At 38.2% G+C, this 24,441-nt stretch overlaps 1 protein-coding gene across 2 annotated transcripts in view; it reads left to right on the forward strand.

The window, feature by feature from the left end:
- Positions 1-4,756: 4,756 nt before the first annotated feature.
- Positions 4,757-24,441, forward strand: part of anos1a (anosmin 1a) — a 33,801-nt gene continuing 14,116 nt past the window's right edge. The window contains exons 1-7 of one of the 2 annotated variants that reach the window (XM_084402835.1): positions 4,757-5,159; positions 8,877-8,924; positions 17,627-17,689; positions 21,659-21,881; positions 23,324-23,508; positions 23,922-24,051; positions 24,223-24,419. In XM_084402835.1, coding sequence (XP_084258961.1) covers positions 4,980-5,159; positions 8,877-8,924; positions 17,627-17,689; positions 21,659-21,881; positions 23,324-23,508; positions 23,922-24,051; positions 24,223-24,419 — 1,026 coding nt within the window. In that variant the 5' untranslated portion in view covers positions 4,757-4,979. The remainder of the gene's footprint in view (positions 5,160-8,876; positions 8,925-17,626; positions 17,690-21,658; positions 21,882-23,323; positions 23,509-23,921; positions 24,052-24,222; positions 24,420-24,441) is intronic. The other variant, XM_084402834.1, reaches the window with a different exon arrangement.

A 24,441-nucleotide genomic window follows, 5' to 3' on the forward strand; every position in this document is an offset into this window, starting at 1 on the left:
AACTTAATTTAAAAACTCCACTATTATGTGAAAATAATAATAATCATAAATATAAGAAAAAAAATCACAGACACAGTGCAGTAGTTCTGAATATCAGATATCAGCAGATGTAGAAATGTCTCTGCAGTCAATTGTGTCCATCAAATCAATTATCATTTCCGTTAATTATCAGGAGATTAACTGAGTTGAAAAGATTAACAGGGCATGTGATAAAGTTAAGTTATTAAGTGCTCCTCCCTGACTGTGATCAAGATATTGCTCTTTGGATAGATGAAGGACATGGAACTGAATCATGAAGATCCCAGCAGATATACTGTAGGTTGCCTTCTCACACATGTATGTAAATCGTCACAACTATTGAAAAATAAAGAATGTGAATACTGACCACAGATCATTGTCTATGATGGTTGTGGCCCTGAAGTCAGATGCAATTTTACTGTTTGTTCAAACTAGAATGAAACTTCTCTTTCATATACACAGTATTAAAGGGATAGTTCACCCAAAAATGAAAATTCTGTCATCATTTACTCACCCTCAAGTTGTTCCAAATCTGTATGAGTTTCTTTGTTCTGCTGAACACAAAGGAAGATATTTGGAAGAATGTTTGTAATCAACAGATCTCGGTCCCCATTGACTTCCATAGTAGGAAAAAATATATACTATGGTAGTCAATGGGGACCGAGATCTGTTTGGTCACAAACATTCTTCCAAATATCTTCTTTTGTGTTCAGCAGAACAAAGAAACTCATACAGGTTTGGAACAACTTGAGGGTGAGTAAACGATGACAGAATTTTCATTTTTTGGTGAACTATCCCTTTAATATTGATAAGAAAAAAGGTGAATAAAAAAATATAAAGCATACCATCACAAACAATGCTTATTTTTGGGAACATTTTAGATCAGAGACAAAGGAAATGTTGCTCCATGTATTTGAATTTAAGATCTTCCAATTTTTCAAATGATTTTAGATTCTTTGTTGTGTGTTTTCGACAGCAATGTTTTCAAATAGTCTAGTTCTAAATTAAGTCCAGACTTCATTGTCTCAGTGATCTACAGACATCTATGATGACTTGGATAATGGAAACCTTAGAATTTATGGTCAATACTGCATCCATTAGTGACTGCATCATAGTGCATTGAGGGTTTTGCTTTCATTTAACTGATTTTGTTTCACTGACAGCATAACCGGTCCTCTGGAAAACATCAAAATGTACTTCTGTAATGGCATTAATGCCCACCAGATGTCAGCAGAGTTCTTAAACAAAGACGACCAGGATCTCCTGTCAGGCCTAATAACCAATTCTGAGCTGACAGACCTCAAAATGTCTTGCTTTAACACAAAAATGAGTTTCCTTGTGCCACTGCCAAGATTCCATTTATACTTGATCAGAATATAAATAAATCAAAGTGGCTATGATGAAATCTCTCCCTACCTCCCCTCGTTTATTCCATTTTGATTTTATCATAGTTTTCACTTGCCAGATGGTGAGTAGTTTCATCATTCTGATCAGTTTAAGAACTGTACATTCTTCATATTTGAAAAGCAGTTCATTTTCATTATAATGCCGGTTAACTTTAGACAGATTTTTTGCTCTTGGGTAAATGTGACTCATTTGTAAGCTGACATCAACATGTTCATTCGGTTTTCCCAAAATAACACAATAAAAAGTTATTCAGGCATATTAGCAGGTTGTTTCCTAACGCTGAGGAAAAAGAGGGAAATGACAAAATCAACCTACCTCATGCTCCCCTACTAAGCCCAAATAAACTGCAAGGATCTCCCTGTACTCCGTATTTACGAGCTGGGCTCCCCAACGGCCGAAGCATTTCCCTGGAAGCACAAGGGGGTTATGGGAAATACCATTCAGTAAGGCTGCAGGAGAAAAGAGGACCCCACACCAACATGTTTTCCATGTGTACACACACACCAACCACCAATACTACACACTATCCTGCTGGAGTACACACACTTGTATAGACGCTTACATAGAAATTCACAGCTGTGAGGAAACCACAAACACGTCACAGACGGCTAATTTTATGTGTAAGTAACATAGACTGATGCTTAAAGGCTTTTTTAGGAGGAATGACTGACACCTCACCTCCTAAATGTTATGGTGTGTGGTTCGACCACCAGGAGCACCAATCTGGCCAAGTGAAATGTTTCTTTTATTCAGAGAATACTCGCATGTGTAGTGTGGAATCACAGGCTGTATCCAAATATGCATACTTCCCTACTATACAGTGGGCAAAAACACAAGGCCATAAGGCCACAGGAAAGAGTGAAGAGATGCAACTGACACTGGTAGGTCAAATGAAAATAGCAACGTGACGAATATAGCATGTCTGGATTACATTCAAATTACACACATTCACACGATATCGAACACATTCTGAAATGGTTGCGAAGTAAGTACATATTTAAAAAAATTTACCCCTCAGGGTGCTCCCGAGTTCAACAGTCAGGGCACTGACCAGGAAGTCTGGCATTTTATGGGTTGTCTCAATCGCAAAATTCTTGAGATTGAGACAACCCATAGAAAATCGCACCATAGAAAATCCCACAATGCACCACAAAAACCAAAGTATCAATGCTCATTATGTTCCTTTAACGGGAATTCTGAAGCACAAAACATAACTCGCACGATCCAATAAACAATGTGACGAAGATTTGAAAAAATAAACTGTTAATTTATTATATGTCAGTATAACATCGCTAGACATGTAATGAACACAATATAGTTCATATATTTTAAAAAAAAATACAAATTCAGCTAAAATGTTGCAGGAATATGTAACAGAACAATCCATGAATTTTTCATAACGTACATTAAACAGTGATAAAAAAATGTAAATAAAAATGTCAGAAAGATATCGGTCCTGTCTGTTCTTGATAAATATGAGTGGTGGTGACATTTTGCAACGCAAGATGTCCCAATACCGACACTTGCAGTATTGAGAGTGTGTGCACGTGACAGGAAGTGTGCAAGACTGTCCCAGGTCTGAAAAATGGCAAAGCTAAAAAAAAACCAAAAAAAAAACCACATTATTCATCTCGCTCAGAAATTCACCCCAAAATTGCAAGATTTAGAGGAAAAAAAGGACTGTTTTTTTTAGAAGCAAACAAACATTTATAAGTTTATTGTAAAGCACTGAAAATCAAAATGTGTAAATAAAGCTCAACAAAACTTTACTTGAATTTTTACAACACTATGCACACTTCCGGTCTTCATGTCCACTTGTCCACTTGGGCAAAATACAGGAAATTAGTCATGTAAGTAGACAAGTTGTCAATTTCAAAGAACGCAAGAGTGGGTGTTGGGAAAGACCCAATGTGCAGTGAGTCAGGGTCCGAACCCATGTACACAGTGTCCCGATTCATGACCTAGGGAGCAAGTGGGCTGATTTCGACGCACCCACAATCTTACACAGCATGAGATTAGTAATCAGATGTTGATAATTACTACTAACTTGATGTCAGCTCAGCCTGCTAAAGGAAGCCATTGTGATTCACCTGTTAAAAAAAAAAGACCTCCAAATTGCTGACAGCACAGCTGCCAAAACACCAGGAAGCTTCTCTACTTCATAAAACCCAGTAGGGAGGAGGACGGGCGTCTCGTTAACACCCTGGGATCTCCCTTGTGAAGCACAATCCATTACAGCAGCTCGCATGACAGAGTGAAAAAAGCACATCATTTAGTTCAATATTTCCAACACGTCATATTTTCTCCATTCCTTGGGCGAGGGACCAGTGCCAGTATGTTTAGAGATACCTTGTGGTATATGTTAGTGGTCGTTTTAAACGCTCCGCACATAAAACTGTTGTTGTTCTCAGCTACCAGTGAAACCTTTTAATAGTTGTGGGGTTCCCTGGATGCTTCCTGCTCCCCTCCAGATGGGCTCAGGGTTTGGTCCATGATGTTGTGGGGTTTCTATCGGACACACACGTGCACAGCTGCATTTCAACAACACAGACTGAGTGGAAAATGTGTGCATTGGATGGCATGTTGGCTGAGATTTTAAAAGGCCTGGTAAAAATGAATCTAGTACTTTGGGTGAGAAAGTCAAGGGCGAAAAATCTTTCATCCATGATGACAAAATGGTAAGACTTTCTTTTAGAAAACTTTCTTTCTGTAAATACTATGTTTATACATACAAAAAAAGAAAAGAAAATACTACTACTAATAATTGTTGTATTTATTGTGTTCATGTTGTATTGCAAAACACATTTGCTGCTATTGATGTGGGATACGGGTAGGGACAGATTAAGTGGTATGGGTAGGTAAGGGAAGGGTCAACATTGTAATTATAGATGTAATTACAGATGTAATCACATGAAGGTATTTTTTATATAAAAAAATTACAATAAGTACAATGTAAAGTGCATTGTATCAAATTATTAATTTAAATGTTAGTACATAGTAAGACACTTAATATAAAGTGGGACCAATTAAATAGATAGATAATGTGGACCATTATTTCTGTATCAAATAAATTAGTTCCATGTGCTATTTTGTGGTCTACTTGTGTCACCAAAAGATGGCAGCAATGCCAAATGTCTCTAACTTATTAATGCTAATTAGTTTGAGATGGACAAATCAACATAACATATAACCAACAAACTAGTTGATGTAATGTTTGATGTCATGTTTTATTTGTTAAAATGAATAATACCATTTCACTATTGCTACCCTGAAACAATGTCACAGCCAAACAGTTGTGTTGTGTTCAGCCATGAAGTGAGCAATCCACAGAGAGCATTAAGCTGTGTATCTTCACTGAGCAGCTGCTGCGTGCGCTCGGTGCACCTGATCCCGCGCGTCTCACGGGCGCAAACTCTGTCCAATAGCAGCGCGCGTCTCTGTGGAAGCCCCGCCCACACGCGCTCATTGAACTTTCATTATTTGCATCAAGCACCCGCACATCCACTTTTTCTTTCAAGCTCTTCGGTTCAACAGGGCACTTTCTGTCCGTCAAGATGCGCGACGCGCTCATGGGTTTGTGCATTGGGATTATACTGTTATTAAACAGCGGGTTTGTAGTAATGAGGAGGCAGGACTCGTCTTCAGCTCTTGGCAGTATTTTCCGTACGAGGTGCGCCGCCAGGTGCCTGAGCCTTCACAGCACGCGCATCGCTCTCACTCCAAGACATTTCCAGGTAAGTAAGAAAAGAGTTGACAAGTAAATATTTATTGTGTGTTGTACTCAAATGTACTGCATCAGACAGTCCCTTGTAAACGAGTCAGTGCCTTTTATCCTGCCTTATTTATAAAACAATACGCTTCATTATTACTAAACTTATATTGAACTTCATTTAACTAAACTTATATTATAAAGCAACATCTTGTTTTTCTCACAACGGATACAGATTGTTTAGCTTTATTGTATTGCTTGTTATTCATATGTTATTTGTATTAGTATTAGCCTATTGTTTTAATTCTGCTTTCGAATCAATAACCAGCAGGATTAAATTGAATGAAAACATAATAAGCATATTTATTATTATTATTGCCATTATATGTATGCAAAGTAGATTTGGGATCTAAATAGTCTCAAATTCATCAAAATGGCCAGGAAGAGTAGAGAATAAATGACTGTAAAAGTACAGAAATTATACAAATAATATATTAAATAGCCTAAGTTACTTTTCCTTTCAACCTTTGTTGTTGGGTGCCATTTTTTTCTGTACAAATATCATCAAATCGATTATAGGTTGATCTAATAATAATAATAATAATACATTATTTATTAATTGTAATATTTAAAACTCCAAATAGATCATTCAGTGGCTCTATTTGATAAAGAAATGTTTGTGTAAATGTCCCCAATGTCCCATCACTTTTGTTAGTTAAATGACTATAATTTTTTTAGTGCTATATCTTACCCAGTGAACACAAGCAAACTCACTCATCAGCTCATCCATTTCAAATTCCTAACCATTCACCCAGAGGAGTTCTATCTATAAACAAACAAATGCATAGAATTGGAAAACTGGAGACACAACTGTACAAATCTCTGCCAGCCTCAGTCTCAACACTGCGGTTGGGGTTTTCATTAGACGTTTTAAGTTACTTGCTTCTCTGTTTATGTTGGTTATGACAGACCATGGGAGGGTTTGGGGTGGGGGGGTGTAGAAGAGGAGTGTGTTTTAGAGACTTCCTCTGTGTATGTGTGTGTGCACGCCTTATATGTTTATGTGTGTTTGTATCTGCGCAGAGGCATGTGGAGGGGGATCTTTGTGCGTGTGTCTGCACTTTTTGTCTGCTGTCAACAAACTCCCTTGTTACCGTGATTATATTCATCCTCATGTCCTTCCTGATCTTTATCATGAGTTTGCACCGACATCCGACCCAGAAACAGACAGCTAGATAGCCAAATTCATTTACAATTGTTTTGCGAACCTTTAGTAGGAATGATAGAGAAATTATGTAACACTGCAGGAATTTTGTTCAATGTATAATATAAAAAAAAAAGATGATTTAGTGAGTGTCAAACATTATTCAGCATCAAAAGGGGTTTCATGAATAAGCTATACTAGTTCACAGTAATAACAACTTAAAGATGTTTTTGACATGGGCTATATAATGCATCAACATGAGAAAACATGTACTGTAACTGAACCAATGCATGTAATTAAAAGCCCAATGCCCATTCAAAAGTCCCCAATACAAATCATCCAGATCTATTTACCCATTCAAATTAAATCATCTCCTATCTTCAAATGCCCTGTCTGCTCATCACAGTGACGGCCTTGTTGTTATCTAATCCAGACATCAGTGCAGAGGGAAGCTATGCACATCAGTCTCTTTTATCAAATGCTTTATTCTACAGCAAGCTGTCCATCTGGAGATGCTATCAAATTAGACACTGGTCTAGAAGTTGTCTCAGCACCGATTCCACAATGGGTTCAAAGCGTTCCAGAGCTCTCCGACTCAAACAGCAGCTAGTGTTCCTGAACAGCTGCTGTCATTCTGATGTCCGAGCAGGGAATAAACCAGAATGAACGCTTTTCATATCTGCTGATCATTGTCTTCGTGTCCACATCCCTAAAGCCCACTTACGCTGTCTCCCGAGGGGGGAAGCCATTTTGGCAATTATCCCCCTTCCTCTAGTATCAAATGGAGACCGGGGTCATGGGTTAATTTAGACGGGCTGAGCTGAATGTCAAGTTATGTTGTGGCGAGGCATAACATCGAGCTATGAGGAGCTATCACTGATGATTAATGATTATGGGAAATTAGAGAGCATTTGATGTGGTTCAGAGAACGTCTGATCTGTCAGCGTTATGCAGACAGTTACGGGGAAATACACAAATCTTTCAGCTGTCTCAATATCCTGTTTGACTGCCATTGTTTTCTTTGATCGTCAGTCTTTGCCTCACAATGTCTTAAGTTTTTCCCAGGAACCAATAGTTATTTTGAAGTATAGTTTTATTACTTCATTATATAAAAAAGGATAGTATAAAATGATTTAATTCATTTAGGAATTGGTTAATGATGTGACACCTTTTTCTGCCCCATTCATTTATTCAAATAATCAATAAAACAATAAAAAAGAATACACTTGAATATTTATTATTATTATTATCGTTATTATTTTTTAGAGGGACAAAAATGTCAGGGTTATACAACTGTACTGATATCATAAAAAGTGAAAAATCCTAATTAAAAGAAGGACATCATATAAAATGTGTCTGCCAAATCAAAATCATGTGGAGAGACCAACGAAGTCTTGTGATCCAATCAATATGAAGAAACACACAGGAAAAAGAAACGTAGGAAATTATATCATACGGAATTCAGAATTGGATTTTTTTTTTTTTTATATGACAAGACAAGGTTGTAAAATGTCATGTGGTGCAACTTCCACCAAAAATGGAATTATATTTATGAAGTGATTCATAATAATTGTTTAAAAATACTTTTTTTTTTTTTTAACCCTCTTTTGTTTTGTTTTACGCACATGTATTCAATGTGTAAGGAAAATATATATTACTTTTTGGTTACATTACATGACATTTTAGAGTCATTAAATGTAAAATTTCTTGATAATGTTAGAAATGTTTATTAAAAAAAAAAACATACAAGACCAATATGAATACAAAGTAATACAAGTACGCTCTTGTATTACCCAATAACAGTTCAAATTTGTCTCATATACCTTTAGTAATGAGAATAGGTTTGTGTTGCTCTGATGTGAGCACTTCCATAACGTGCATGTGAACTAACCATGCTAATGCTGCCGGCTTGATCCATTGATCCCACCACAGGCCAAAATAGATTTGTAGCTCTATTCCCCATAGTGGCGTAGTTGCAAGATCTGGTAGCGATAATATTGTGGTTACTTTAGAGTCCCCACCATGTTCAATAAAATATACAGTGCACCAAAAAGGTTTTGCCCTTTCTTTGTTTTTGTGCTATTCAATAACCATTATTCGGAAGACTGGCCAGGGGCGTTATCCTGTGGTCTGCCAATCAAATATCCTGCATAAGCTTAAAACAACTAGTTGTTATTCAGATAAGCAAAGCGCTGTGACGATTCCTGACACGCTACAGAACATTCCAAGATCTGCTATGCAAACAAGTTGTGTGATTCCAGGTGCTGATGAGTGATTTCTGATGTTTCTGTGCTCAGGTGCCCCGGCTAGTCTTTTTAATAAGGGAGGGGGTTCTGGTTTATGAGCAATTTCACATTACCGTAGTCAGGGCAGTGTTTTTAAAAAAGAATAATGCGTTCATAATAGGAAATTTCCTTTTTAAAGCCTCTCTGCTCAGCAGGGGCACATTAAAATAACACGATTCAAATGAGCCTGTCTGATGTGACTGGTGATTACAGCATTCTGACACGCAATTCCATCTGTCTCTTCTGTCCGCAGAGTAATGGATCCCTTGGATGGTGTCAGAGCCATAAACAGTGTGCAAAGGTAATTTCTGTCAAAATTACACAGCATTTCACAGCAGCTTGACATAAAAGCCAACACAGATCTATCACTGTAAAGCATTGGTATGCCTGTGCACCTCCCGTAATGACATCATACATCATCGTAAAAGCTACTGTATTTGTCAGCTATCGCCTTGGACTATTATATCCATGCTAGCTTGTTGTCATACAGAAATGAGATTATGATTCACTAGCAAAGCTAGAGGTCACATCTGTAATGAGACTGATACAAATGGAGTAGAAAGGCTATGTGTTTTGATTCACATTAAATTATACAGCCGGTGTTATTTTTCTTTTTTCACTTCAAGGCAAAATGCTAATTTCAGTAAAGAACTCAACCCACTTTTCTTAATGAGGACATTAACATGCTCTAGCAGCCTAGTCATTAAATAACAATAATGTGCCAGTAGCACAGGGGGAATTGAGCTGACATGTTGCCAATGCAGATTTTCCACACATTTCACTGTGGTATTATGTAAAGCTCCCTTTGATGTATTGTTCAAGAGGGCTGCTTTCCTTTCAATGCTCTGTGCTTGCATTCCTTTACATATCAACCAGCTATTGCAGTCCGCACAATGACAGTCTGTAGAAAATGTTCTTGAATGCACATCTGGACATTTTGAAATATTTCAAAACAGTTCATGATTGTACATGTTACAGTTAAGCGCCTAAGCAGACTTTTCATGGCTTGAGGGGCAGCTTTAGGGATTTGAGATCTTTAATGCATTGATGTATGTGTGCATATGGTTGGAAATGGTGCAGCACGTGTTTTCATATCACCCTCGGGGTGAGTTCACTGGAACAGCCAGGGTTTTGACCTCTCTTCTACGATCCATGAAAACATTTGGCCAACTGGTTCATGGATTTTTACTGCATTCTCCAGAGAGTTTCTTCATTGGCTTCAAACAAAGACAGTACCTTTTAAACTCTTTCTTCTCATTATACAGGATCCATGCACATTCAGTTAGAAGTCCAAAAGCTTCAGGACAATGTGCTTTTAAAACTCTCTGTCAGTAATAATGTATTAAGTAATACTCTAACTAAATAATGCATGTAGTCTTCATCATGTAGCAGGAATGTGCAGAATTACATATTGTCATTATCAGTTAGTCTGTGGGTTTTCTGAGTGTGCAGCTTTTCAGTAGGATAACTAAAAAAAATTGAACAAATATATAAGCAAAAAATTGGGGATGTCCAGTATATGTTCAATTACAAGCACAACACACTGTCAAAAATCATTTCCAAAAACCCAAGAAAACTAATCCCCTTGAAAGTACTGCAGTTTAAAATATTAATCCTGTCCTATCCTTACAATGCAGACACATCTACATCAGTCTAAAGCAAAGTAATGAGTCCCTTAATTAATTGTTTCCTTGATTAAATAAATAATCATAATCTCTTATTGAAATATGGCCCATGGGAATCATAGGTTTGATAAAGCTAAACTTGTTTATCAGTCTCTGTCCGGGATCCGGGATAAGATGGACTTCCCTGCATAACATCGGGGGTTTGCGCTGGAATTTTAGACTGCGTTCACTCCTGTTGGCTTTCATGCCACGTTCAGGTGACCAGGCCTCTAAACGTAACCAATTCTTCAATCTCACTACAAATTGTGCACATCTAATTAAAGAGCTGTATCATAACTGCATACAGTACGTACACAAAGCAGACTGCAGCTTTTGTTTTACTGACCTTGTTTACCATACATTCCAGAACTAGCATTTGCATTCAGCTTGTGCACACAAACATCCATTGATACTCCTAATAGAGTGTTTACCAACTAGACATGTAAATGAAAATGCCATCTTGGAACTAAAAATATCTTAAGGCCGGAACACAATAACTGCAAGCGTCCGTCGGGCTAGTTTTTGCAGTGTGTTCCACATGTAGGCTCTCGTCAGGCTCACATCGGCGACAGCTTACCCGATTCAGCATGTTGAATAGGCGTCGGGGCCGTTGATGAGAGTGGGAACTTGAATGTTCAGTTTAGCGAAGGAGTCAGTGCACAAGAATTAAAGCGAAAGTGATGAAAGAGAGCAAGTAAGTCTGAAGTAAGACGGCACAGACAGAAGGCTAATCTAATGTTATGTTATCCTACCCGAGCAATCCAAAACGCAAATATTTTCATAACAACATGAGCCGCTTAAAATGAAGAAAGTTATCACCATAACTGATATTCAAAATGGTAAGCAAGCGCTGCATTGTTAAAGGGTTAGTTCACCCAAAAATGAAAATTCTGTCAGTAATTACTCACCCTCATGTTGTTCCAACCATGTAAGTCTTTCGTTCATCTTCGGATCACAAATTAAGATATCTTTGATGAAATCTGACAGCTGTCTCACTCCTCCATAGGCTTTCAGAGGGACCGAAACTCGCCGGCCCAGAATAGTTATTAAAAACATCGTTAAAATAGTCCAAATGACTACAGTGGCTATACATTAAGTTTATCATGCGACGACAATACTTTTTGTGCGGAAAAACAACAAAAATAACGACTTTATCCAACTATTAGTGTTCTTCAATGTGGGCCTCTGACGAGAGTTCACGGGAGATGACGTCCCGACATCATCGAGACCTAAATCACAATAAGTGTCGAATTCAATAGCTTACATACAGCACGCGTCTTCCTCTGCTTATAAACAGACCGTTTTGCGCTTCCGGCAATGTCGGGACGTCATCGTGTACAGTAGATGGCGGTAATACTCCCAAGGAGTGAGCAGCCAGTAACAAGTAAGTTAGTAGTAGAAGAAGAACGCCGTAATCTTAGTTCTCGCGCATGCGTCCTGGCGCTCCCGTGAACTCTCGTCAGAGGCCCACATTGAAGAACACTAATAGTTGGAAAAAGTCGTTATTTTTGTTGTTTTTCCGCACAAAAAGTATTGTCGTTGCATGATAAACTTAATGTATAGCCACTGTAGTCACTTGGACTATTTTAACGATGTTTTTAATAACTATTCTGGGCCGGCGAGTTTCGGTCCCTCTGAAAGCCTATGGAGGAGTGAGACAGCTGTCAGATTTCATCAAAAATATCTTAATTTGTGATCCGAAGATGAACGAAAGACTTACATGGTTGGAACAACATGAGGGTGAGTAATTACTGACAGAATTTTCATTTTTGGGTGAACTAACCCTTTAAAGTTTTGTATATCTGCATATATCTCGTATGTAGTTGTTTCGGTTTCTCCTTTTGAATAGATGAAAATAGACTATTGATACGACTTATATAGACAGTTAATTCCTTACATGCAGAACATACATGCTAGTTTGCAGTCGGCTGTAGTCTGTGCTATGTGTTCAAGCACAGCTTTTTGGTCCAGACGCAGCCGACACAAGGCGACAACACCGTTGGTTTTCGTCTTCGCTAGTTCATTGAAGTCGGCTTGGTTTGTCCCAGGCTTTAGATGTCCCTGCTCTGAAGCTAGTTAGCTTCCAAAGGCTGTTAACTTGATACTTCTTGTTTAGGCTGTTTGCCTCAAATTGACTGTTAACCCAGTGGCCTCCTCTCATCGGCACTTTTTGATTCATAATAACTATACTCAGACAGCACTTGGAAAGCTCTTCACTTAAGTACTCTTCAAAGCGATTAGCATGATAAAACTACACCAATTCCTCAGTTTTCGAACGACGTCTACAAAAATGTTAAAGTACACAGGCGGCCCTCAAATCAAAGATCTGCTCTTGAATATTATTATGCTTCTGCAGCACATGGCCTTTAGGCATTTGATATTCAAATGCCAGAGAAATAATTAGTGTGCCTTGACAGTTCTCTTAGCCTCCAGTTTAATTGCTGGTTCAAGTATTAGTGCTGTGGCACCAATGCAATTGCAAAACCGAGAGTGCCAGCAATTTTCATGACATGGGCAAGATTTCAATTACAGTTGCTCTACATAATTTGCTGAGGCTGGCAAAGTGAGTGTCTCAGTGGTAGATTAAACAACGCTTGGAAACTCCTTAAAGCAACTACAATTTGTCCAAATGTTGGGTCCAGACATGGGTGGGATTCTTGCATTCCGCCCAGCATTTAACACCCAAAGCATGCATTATCCAGACTCACTTACTCTTAAAAATAAAGATTCTAAAAGGGATTTTTTTTCTTCTTCTTTTTTCGCAGCGATGCCATAAAAGATCCATTTTTGGTTTCCCAAAAGAACCTTTTAGTGATCAGTAACCATTTTTTTTTCTTCTTAGAGTAAAGAACAACCTTTTTCCACTCTAAAGAACTTTCTGTGCAATAGAAAGGTTCTAAGGATGTTAAAGGTTCTCTGTGGAACCATCAGTGCTACTAAAGAACCTTTATTTTTAAGAGTGTATGGAGGGAGCGGTCTCATATTTTATTCAAAAGAAACAGGTCTTATTTTTTTACGTAATGCTAAAAAGTAAAATATTTGAATAACTGTTTCCCGGTTTGTGTTATTTGTTCAAGGGCAGTGCATCTTAGCTGAACTGGAACTCACCCAAGGCTTCTTCTCAGCTCAATCTCCATGTCCGCAGCTCTTAAATAACCTTTATTTTGTACGGTGGAAGGGAATGCTTGATTTGAGACTGAAATGGGGCGGAAAACTAACTGGCGCTGGGGTATAATAAAGACACTGGGAGAGAGCGCTTTCATGGAGATTACAGGTGCCTCACGGACAAAAGCGGAGTGGGTTTGGAACAAGCCAAAAGGTTGCTTTAGAAAGGTGAAAGCGATTGGATTGAAATACTTTAAGTGATTTATAGCTTAGATCTATGCTGTGCTTTTTCCACCAACATGCAATGCATCATAAAGGGCCGTTACACAAAGGGCCATTGAGTGCTGTATTTGAGAGACTGATAAATGAGACTAAGGTTGTGAATGTGGCGTTCCTCAAAACAAGCTATTGTTTACAATGGTTGAGGTTTAAGGGTGAGGCTGAATGAAAATGTATAAAGAGGACAATGAATCTACTTGTCATATAAGATATGAATAATATCTGATCATGATCAATTATAAAATATGTGGGTAGGAGGTCATTTCCCTGCATCGACTTCAGCATCGCACAAAAATGCATTACCTGCAGAGTATTGAGCGAGGAGACATGGGTGTTTATCAATAGATTGCATCATATATCACATCTATCACATATAATGCTGCATAATCAAGGAAGGACTCTCCAATTTTTAAGGGTATTATTTGTTTTAAGACTAAATCTGGTAGAAAATAATAAATGGCAAAGTTAATAATTATGTTAATAATTTATGTGTGGGTCAAGGACAAATAATGTGTCCATGAAACCGAGTCTACAATAAAGAAAAGGAAGCATTCTGAAAAACTTTTATACCATTTGCATCAAAAGTTTTAATTTAATGACTCAAAAGATTTAACGTTGTGTAATCTTCAAGTAAAATGTAAAAAGGTAATAAAGTGAATGTACACATCCTAAAAATTATTTTCACTTTTTTTTTAATTTTTATGAAAAAGTATATTTTTTTACAAATAGGTATACATTTGTAGATAATTATTAATAAATAAATATCATTATGTTTTTTGATATTTTAAGGGAATTACTGGCCTTGGAACAAATATCATTTTCTGTTTTATTTATTTTTCCTGCAAATGGTTTTCCTGGTTGTACCACATGACTTTGTTGGTCGCTCAACATGACCTTGATTTGGCAGAGAAGCAGTTTTATTAAAATGTTTCTAAGAAGTAATTATAAAACAATATGCTATACTATTTAATTAAGTTTTCTTTTCAATGAAGGCATTATGCTTCATTATGATATTAAGAAGGAAGACATGAAGGAAGGATAAATAAATAAATAAATAAATAAATAAATATGGAAGTAAGTAAATAAATAAATAGTCACATGTATTTACACACGCGCTTTATATAATATAGATTGTTTCAAAGAAGCTTTACAGGGAATTGGGGAAACAGTGTCAATGTTACAATATTCTTCAGTAAGGAAACAATACATTTGGTAATCTCCCAATTAAAACTTTAATTTCAATAAAGCAGCTTAACGGGAAACAATGGTATGATTATTTTAGCTCAATTCAATTTACTTATTTTGTGATCTGTTAAGTATACAGCTAAATTGATTTTATTTATAAGTATTAATATATTAAATGAAAATAAAAAGATAAATTAATAGATCTGGACACACTAATGCAGTTTATTCACCAGTCATTTAATACAAATTTCTTCATGTACTACAGTAGTACTGTACAAACTGTATTGTAAGTTAATTAATTATACAATGCTTGTTTTATTAAATGTGGCATAATGCAGTGTGCATGTTGAGTTGATATTTTCGTGCATGGGAAATAGAAGCAGGCAAAGCATAATTCTCTCAGCTGCACATGCGACTCTGAGACAGCGTTTCGTGTGTTAGAGCACACAAGCTTCAGGCGATCTCAGCAGGGCTCTGGCCATTCTGAGCTCCATAAAACTGCCTCCTCTGCCGCCTCTAACTGCCCTTGTGCCTCTTCCATTATTCATAGTTTCCGACGACTGCACCACCCCAAGCCCGCGCCGTCTTTAAAAGGTGTGCGTTTTTACTGCCCTCCCAGATAAATGTGTTTCCCACTCTCATTCTTACTCAGAAACATTGCCCCAGGATAACCTCAGTTTCCCCAACACAAACACACATATATTAACAATTTACACAAACACGCACACACGCACACACACACACATACGCACACACACTAACGGAAATGCGCCTCAACCTTATCGTTTCCTCCTGATACTAAATCCCTGGATTAACAAGCATTTTAATGCGAAACTTTCTAACTGACGTCTGCAGAATCTTTCCTTCTGAAGGAAGTGTACGTTTTTCCCAAGCTGGTGGTAAAGGCCCATTCATGCTGTTCTGAAAATGGGACCATTGGAGTAAAGACAGCTCCTAGATCAGCATAATGTGTAATGTTCACATCTCTTCCCAGCATACTCCTGCAGAGCAATGTTTAGCCCCAGCACCACAGTGACCGCTGTGTCTCATCATGGCATGAAATTGGAAATGCGAATTCCCCAGAGGCAGCCACGCTCACTCATGCAAGGAATTGAAGTGTCAATTTTAAGGAAAGGAGAATAGAAGATGAGAGAGCGAGTGAACGAAGAGAAAGAGCCAGGGAGAGAGTCAGGTGTACACAATAAAAGGAAAGAATTTTGGCATGTGATTTAAGTGCTGAATGCAAATGTCAGTGATCAGAATACATTCAGGGATCTCTCCGCGGACTTTTCCAAGTTGCAGAGAAGGTAATGACAGACTCTGCTGACAGATCAGCAGAAACAAACTATTCAAAACTAGGGCTGTCATTATATCAGATTTTCACTAAACAAGTATTGTGGCATAAAGAATTCACAATAATGATAATATCGAGCTCCCTTTCGAGGGAACTTGTGCTGTATGAAAGCGTCTGAAGCATGTGTGAAACTAGTCCAATCTTAATGGTTCTGCGTCATGACGTGGCATGTGAAGGCATACACGGAAGCTACAAAGGGCTACAGAGTTAGCTTCTGGCCAGGCCTGCATCCACATCCACTGAGGCGGTGCGGCATCTCAGGTCGTGGGGATCGCAGATGGAGCTAGCAGAGGCACTCGACACTTTGGGAGTCTCTCAGTCCTCATCGGGCAGCTCCGATGCTCCCAATCGCGACGCAGAAGCCCGTGAGACGGTGGAGTCGATTGGCGAGAGATTCGGCCCAGTGGAAGTGTATTTGTTCGCATCTCAGGAGACGACCCACTGTCCACTGTACTTACTCCAGAATGGGGTGTCTAACACCCCACCTTTTAAACTTTTCCTCATACTGGCTAATCATTTAGTGTGTTTTTTTATTTTTTTATTTTTTATGACAGGTGGCAACCAGTGTTAAGATGAACCTCTATGTTGGAATGTAAACCAGATAGTTACCAGGGCTAGATTATTTATAATAATATTGTATGTGTAGCATTAAAGATACATTAGGTAACTTTTGGCCTTCTAATGGTTGAAGCAAAAAAACAACATTGTTTTGGTCATTTTGTGAGTTGTGCTTTAGCTCCTTTATTCTGCGCAGACGAATCTCATGGTTTGAGGTGCACAGCTGTGCCCATGGTTACAGATGTGTGCCTTATAAGTGTGAATGTCACTAACTACATCACTATCTACTTTCCCAAAAACGAACGGTGGATATCTGAAAATTCCCTTATGAGCGGTTAAGTAGCTTATGACTCATTGAAATCAATTGTTTTAAAACGATGTTAAAAAAGATTGGCAACGCTGACACTAGGCATAATGATTGCAAATTTGAGGTACAGTTGTTGTAGCTTCAATCTACTTCAACTGCATATAGAAGTAGAGGCCTTCTTTCCTTTATTAAGGGATATGCTGTAAACACGCACAGTTTCTCAGGAAATCTGTCCCGACAACTCTAAAATATAAACAATTATTATAGGCTTACCATTGTAATTTAGGGTAAGACAAAAGCACTGTTTGTAAGGTTTTGTGATGTATTCACTTGTTACTTTTGAACTAATAAAGTTATAACATGATATCAGTATTTATTTATTTTTTTAAATATGATGGTTATCATTAATATCTGTATATTGTAACATCCCAACTCAAAGCAAATGCTTTTGACTTTAACATATTTGGCTGTGATTGTTTGAACCCCCCCCCCCCCCTCCCCCTCATTTGAGACTGCTTGCTGATACTAAAACTTCTGCTGTCTGTTCACAGTGCCTGGAGCCATGCAAAGACTCCTGGGAGTTGAAAGATGGACCTTGTCGAGATTTATGTGAGGTACAGACCACAGCATTCTTAACAGATCTAGTAGTTTCTGGGATGTGTTCTTAACAAGAAGATGGCTGACCTTGATGTTCTGGTTTTCCAAATATTAATCCTCCATTGTTTTTCTTGACAGACTTGGCTACCATATATGTGGTCTACTATTGTTCAAAATGATAATGTTCTGCTCTGATCTTCTTTTTAAACAGTCTTAGAATATCTTTGAACATTTCCATTTGATCTTGAATCCTGTTTCTGTGGATTCTCTACATTTTAAAACTCTTGGCCTAGTAACATCTAGTTTTTCCTGTTTCTTTGGCTATAAATGCAATGTTGAGGGCAATGGGGACTTAAAACAATGAATATCGTTCTTTCATTTGCCAGCACTGATCAGGACCTTCATCAATCATTTTAGACTTATATAAGAGTAAGAAACATTAAATCATTCACAACTCACGTAAATGTGAAATGTTATAATCATCTTGTTTTGAACATAGTGCCAAAAGCAAGAAAAGCCATTCTCTGAGGCCAGCTGAAAAACAATATACACCTTTCATATGGGCTTAAACTACACATGAACATATAGGGCCCTATCTTGCACCCAGCGCAACTGACTTCGTACACCGATGCATATATCATTCCTATTTTGCACCCGACGCACAGCAGACTTTTCCCTCCACAGACGCACGTCAGTAAATTAGGGAATGAACTTGCGCTCCCGGGGGCGGTTCAGCGAAAAAGAGGAGGCGTGTTCCGGCGCAGACGTTCCCTGGTGCTATTTTGCAGTTCCAGAAAACAATTCCGCCACAGACCAGGAAAAACCTAGTCTAAAGTCAGTGGCAGATGCTAGTTATTCAGATGCTATTTTAAGGGCGCATGCTTGGCCATAATGTAGCGTGTGCACAACGCACATACACTTTGCTTCTCTCATCTACACAGACGCAGCAGTTGCCATTTTGGCAAACCATACATAATTACAAGGAAAAATATTCCACATGAGGGAAATCATTGTGGTGTCCATGAAGATGTGAAGAAATAGGCATAAATCTAGCTTACACATTTACCAAAATTATTATTCGCCTGTTTAACCGAAGCTAATTTGGGTGGGTTTCTCCCATCCCCATACAATGTCACTTCTCTGTCTTTTACAGCCCTGATGAGAACATTTGTCTCCTCGGCTGTGAAGCGCTCCTGGCGTGCGCCTGGCAAATCCACCGTTATAATAGCAATCCGCCATGGAACAAGTGCGCCTGCTTTTAAAGGGAATGTGAGATGACGCTCTGATTGGTTTATTTCACGTTATGCCCAAACCACACTATGAGTAATGTAGCTACTTCAGACCAACCCATTTTAGATTTGGGTCGGGCCCAAGAGTTGTTTATCCCACCGGTATAATAGCAACAGCGCCCAAGATCCGCCAACAAAGTTACTTGCGTTTCGCGTTTGATACTTGTGTTTCAGATAGTTAAAATAGGGCCCATACTGTTTTATGCAGAACTTATCCTATATCATATTATTTCCCTGAAATAAATAAAACTTATAGTATGGTCACATAATTATTACATTTTCAGTAATATAATTGTAAATAATTACATTTCTAATATAATCTGGGATAGGCTCCATAATCCCTGCCCTACAAAGGACAAGGGGTTTGGATGGATGGATGAACATTTTGAACATATTATATTATATTATATTATATTATATTATATTATATTATATTATATTATATTATATTATATTATATTATATTATAACAGTTCTTTCTGGTTCTCGAATCTGATTGGCTGAGAGCCTTTTCCAGCCGTGCATTATTCACCCAGTATCAGCACTCTAACTGTTTCACCGTTTGTATCACTCCGCTTGCGGTGACTGTCATGGCGGTCCACCATATTTAAAGTCCAACTGAAATCAAAATGGACCCTATTTACTTTGTTAGCGCATATAACTAGTCGTGTGGTGAACAATTAATCCGTGCAAGTTAAAACACAGAAAAACATTTTTGGCTTCGTAATCTTTAAAGGTGAACTAAGTAACTTTTTTACCTTAACTGAACAGCTTCGGAGTCATTGGAATGGTTATATTACTTATTTCGGGTTGAATGGTGGTCGTTTCGCACCCCCCTGGTGCCCGTGAGCGGAAAATACGCACTTGCAACTTTGGGGTGGCGGGCCGCCGCCCGCCGCGTCAGGAAGTATCGCGTGATATCAGGTCTCGCGATGTAAACAATTGCTTTACGGCCAAAAGAAATCTGCTAAAATGCCGTCATTATTGCGCTCCCTCACGCTGTTCGAACCCGAAGGAAGAAGACGTTTTAAAGAATATCCCATCTGCTTTGATGTCGTTGATCTACTAGCCTCTGGTGTCTGAGAATAGCAAACGAGTTTTTACAACAGTGTTGTCAAATATCTTTTCCGAAGCTGTGGGGGGAGCTCTAGAGAGAAACCTAAGAGCAAAAAGCGAGAATACAGCGAAGAAATCCCGAAGTTACTGAGCCCCGCTTTAATCAAAATCTAAAAATGCCCCTCCCCTCTGCATTGAAGGACCTTCCCTGATGACGTAGGTTTGACGGCTTGGTTTGGGAACGCTTAACCACTCCCCTCAAACCGTTAGTCTGTAATGAGCGAGAGATGGAGAGGAGGAGCGCTAGAGTAAAACCCTGCCCTCTGTTCAATATTCCTTTTCACTGGGAAACACGTCACAGCACTGGAGAAAAGTCGTTTGCAACTTCCGGTTCACGCGGACTTTAAAAAAAATACTACTGTTGTTGTGTCACGAAATGTAGTTTTAAGAGTTTTTAGGCGCGAATGTAGTTATTTAGACCTGAAATATGCGACTAATATATAATCATAGTGCCTGTTTTACAATATGTTTAGACGCTTTCGCAGATGTGAGCTTCAGGCCATCAGCGGCTGTTCAGTGCTCATGTACCCGCAGAGAACAGCTTCATCAAGGCCAGTCCTTTTGGAATTTGCCACTGGCTCTTATGTAGAAAGTGGTTAAACGTGGGATATAATTCATTTGGGGTAACTTATATCAAACTGGCGATCTTTTGTCTTATTAATCTATTACTTGTTCCAGAGCAAATCGATTTTGGCTAAGGGGAAAATTAATCTTATTTAGGTTATATTTAATTTAAATCCTGTACTGCTGCTTGTAAGTTTGACTAAGTTGTTTGCTTGTGTTTATTACCAATTGTCTTTATAATGGCTATTGATGTTAATTTAAATGTTGTTGTTCAATAAATATTATTTTATACAAATAATACCTATGCCATGTTTGGTATAGAGAAATGGTCCGTTAGTGATCATGATACAACTTAGTCAAACTTGACTTCAGTGAAGGTTACATTATTTTGCCATTAGATGGCGGCAAGAAAGACTGTCTTTATGAGTGAGTCAGAACAAGGAATTTGTTTTAACTCTGTCTTCAGCGGATTTCACACTCTGTGATTACCTACGACCGAATCACAGCCGTGCTGATATACAGCCATATCGCACGCTACGAGTACCACATGAGTAGCAGAGCAATATCACACGAGTAACAGTGCGATATGGCTGTATCAAACAATATATAAATTAACAACAATAGCCATTATAAAGGACAATAAAAAATAAACAAAAGCAAACAATTCAGTCAAACGTACAAAAACAAAACAGGATTTGAGTTAAATACAGCCTAAATATAAGCTTCATTTTCCCCTTAGCCAAAGATTATATTATATTATATTATATTATACTATATTATATTATTCTTTTTTCATGAATTTATAATTTTTCCATGATTTAACTATTATATAAACATTGTTGCGTATAAAGTGCAACGTTTCATAAATCAACGTTTCAAATGGTTAGAGAGTGAGACCAAAAGTGTGTTTTAAAAATCCATAGAAAAATGAATGTCACATAAATGAATTGTTAGAATCTATAAGCTTTGAGTTACAGGTGTTAAACTTTGCTCCTGTACACTATGACATCTCCTCAGCATGCGTTTCCCAAGCGTCATGGGGAGTGTGTGACGAGCTGTGAGTTCCTGCGATCAGTGATGGTGGTGAAACAGGGTGACTGTCCACCACCAGAAAGAGCCAGCGGGTTTGCAGCTGCCTGTGTGGAAGGATGTGAGGAAGATGGAGAGTGTTCAGCCCAGAAGAAATGCTGCCCAAACGGCTGTGGACACACATGCCAGTCACCTAAGAACCTCTACAGGGGTAAGACCTGCTACTGAACCTGATGGTAAACAGCTGGTTTAACCCAGTTACCAATTCATTTTTAACCTCTAATAACTGTACCTTTTTTTCATTTTAACCCTTTCACCTGGAACGCCTAGCTTATTAATTAAAAACCACTCAAATAGTTCAAAATCTATTTTGACTTCATCATGCATATATGGCAGTGGTTCTCAACCAGGGGTCCGGGGCCCACTAAGGGGCCTCACCAAACTTCCTGGGGGGCCCCAGTAAGTCTTAAAGGGATACTCCACTTTTTTCGGAAATAAGCTCATTTTACAACTTCCCCAGAGTTAAACAGTTGAGTTTTACCGTTTTAGAATCCATTCAGCCGAACTCCGGGTCTGACGGTACCACTTTTAGCATAGCTTAGCACAGATCATTGATTCTGATGAGTCCAGTAGCATTTCTTTCAAAATGACCAAAGAGTTTCAATATTTTTCCTATTTAAAACTTGACTCTTCTGTAGTTAAACCGTGTACTCAGATCGACGGAAAATGAAAAGTTGCGATTTTCTAAGCCTATATGGCTAGGAACTACTCTCATTCCGGCGTAATAATCAAGGAGCTGTGTGGCTGTACCATGAGTGCAGCAGGCGTAATGATATGACGCAGCGCCTGAAAATAGTCCCCAGCTCGGTAACTTCTTCCAACGTGACCGGGACTAAGTTTGTCTAACCTATTAGACCTATTTTCAGGCGCTGCGTCATATCATTACGCCTGCTGCACTCATGGTACAGCCGCACAGTTCCTTGATTATTACGCCGGAATGAGAGTAGTTCCTAGTCATATAGGCTTAGAAAATCGCAACTTTTCATTTTCCGTCGATCTTAGAACACGGTTTAACTACAGAAGAGTCAAGTTTTAAATAGGAAAAATATTGAAACTCTTTGGTCATTTTGAAAGAAATGCTACTGGACTCATCAGAATCAATGATCTGTGCTAAGCTATGCTAAAAGTGGTACCGTCAGACCCGGAGTTCGGCTGAATGGATTCTAAAACGGTAAAACTCAACTGTTTAACTCTGGGGGAGATGTAAAATGAGCATATTTCCGAAAAAAGTGGAGTATCCCTTTAATATGATTTAAATGTAGTTATATTATATTGATCTTAATAAAAAAAATAAAAGCATTACAAATAAAGATTTGTACCATTATCAGTTTAGATAGGAGAGCCTTCAAATATTGTCTTGGACAAAGGGGGCTAATATAGGACCTGCTGCTTTTTAATTTTTAATACTTTTAATTTATAAAATACAATAGAATACAACAATCATAGAGTACAACATATTTGTTCTGAAAACTAAAGCAAGTATGAATAATACATTATACTTGATAGACTACTATAGAACTATAGAACAAAGGCATATCCAGATTGTTCTCTTAATTTTAGATTTCTATTCTATTCTGTTCTCTTGATCTTCAGGTGCTCCTCTAAAGCCCAGGAAGGAGCTGGTCTTTGAGGAGCTGGAGTCTGGTGTGCTGGAAGTGCGCTGGTCCTCCAAGTTTAATGTGTCAGCGGAGCCGGTGCTGAACGTTCTGCAGAGGAGGTGGAACTATGGCATTCACCCCAGTGAGGATGGAGCCACTGAGTGGCAAGTGGTGGCACGGGTAAGTGTGAAATAATATAATATAATATAATATAATATAATATAATATAATATAATATAATATAATATAATATAATATAATATACAGTACTCAACATTTGAAGTGGATCAAAAAAGTTAATCAAAGTTGTCCTAAGACACGGGTATTGTTCAAAATTCATGTATAACTTTAATGAAAGGTTTTAATCCACTTCAAATGTTGACTACTGTAATATAATAATATTTGCAACCATAAACATCATAACAAAGTTTGTAAATACATTAATATGATGTAGGCCAGACATAAAATGAAATGATTAACTTCACTTGGGATCCTTGAAGTATGATATGTTCAGTCAGTAATTCTTCCTTGACTCCCTTCAGTGTTTTATATGCTCACTCCTACTCTTATTCATCTGTGGTTCTGTACTGTAGACATCAGAAGAGCGTGTGTGGTTGACAGACATTCGACCCGGTCGCTGGTACCAGTTCAGAGTGGCAGCAGTCAATGTTCATGGAACAAGAGGATACACCACCCCCAGCAGACACTTCAGATCCTCTAAAGGTTGGATCAAGAGACTGTAATCTAATGGGGATTCTAATGGGGATTTTAGGAAAATAATAATAATAGTAATAGCATTTATTATTCTTTCTCATATTATTTAGATTAGAAAAATGTCTATACTGTACTGTTTTTGTACTGTAAGTTTTATTTCTTTATTTCTCCCCATCTCAGATCCTGCCCCTCCCCCGGCTCCATCTGAACTTCATGTCAGCGACATGACCTTTGGTGCAGAACGCTCTGTGTCTGTCCGCCTCAGCTGGAGTATGTCTGCAGATTTAGACATTCCTGTTAACCATTACAAACTCTCCTGGAGCTGGTCTGACCACACAATGCCACCCAAACTCAAAAGGAGACAGACTGCAAATGGGGTAATTCTGACTTGCCCATGCC

This window comes from Rutilus rutilus (genome assembly GCF_951802725.1).
Source record: "Rutilus rutilus genome assembly, chromosome: 2".
Taxonomy (NCBI): domain Eukaryota; kingdom Metazoa; phylum Chordata; class Actinopteri; order Cypriniformes; family Leuciscidae; genus Rutilus; species Rutilus rutilus.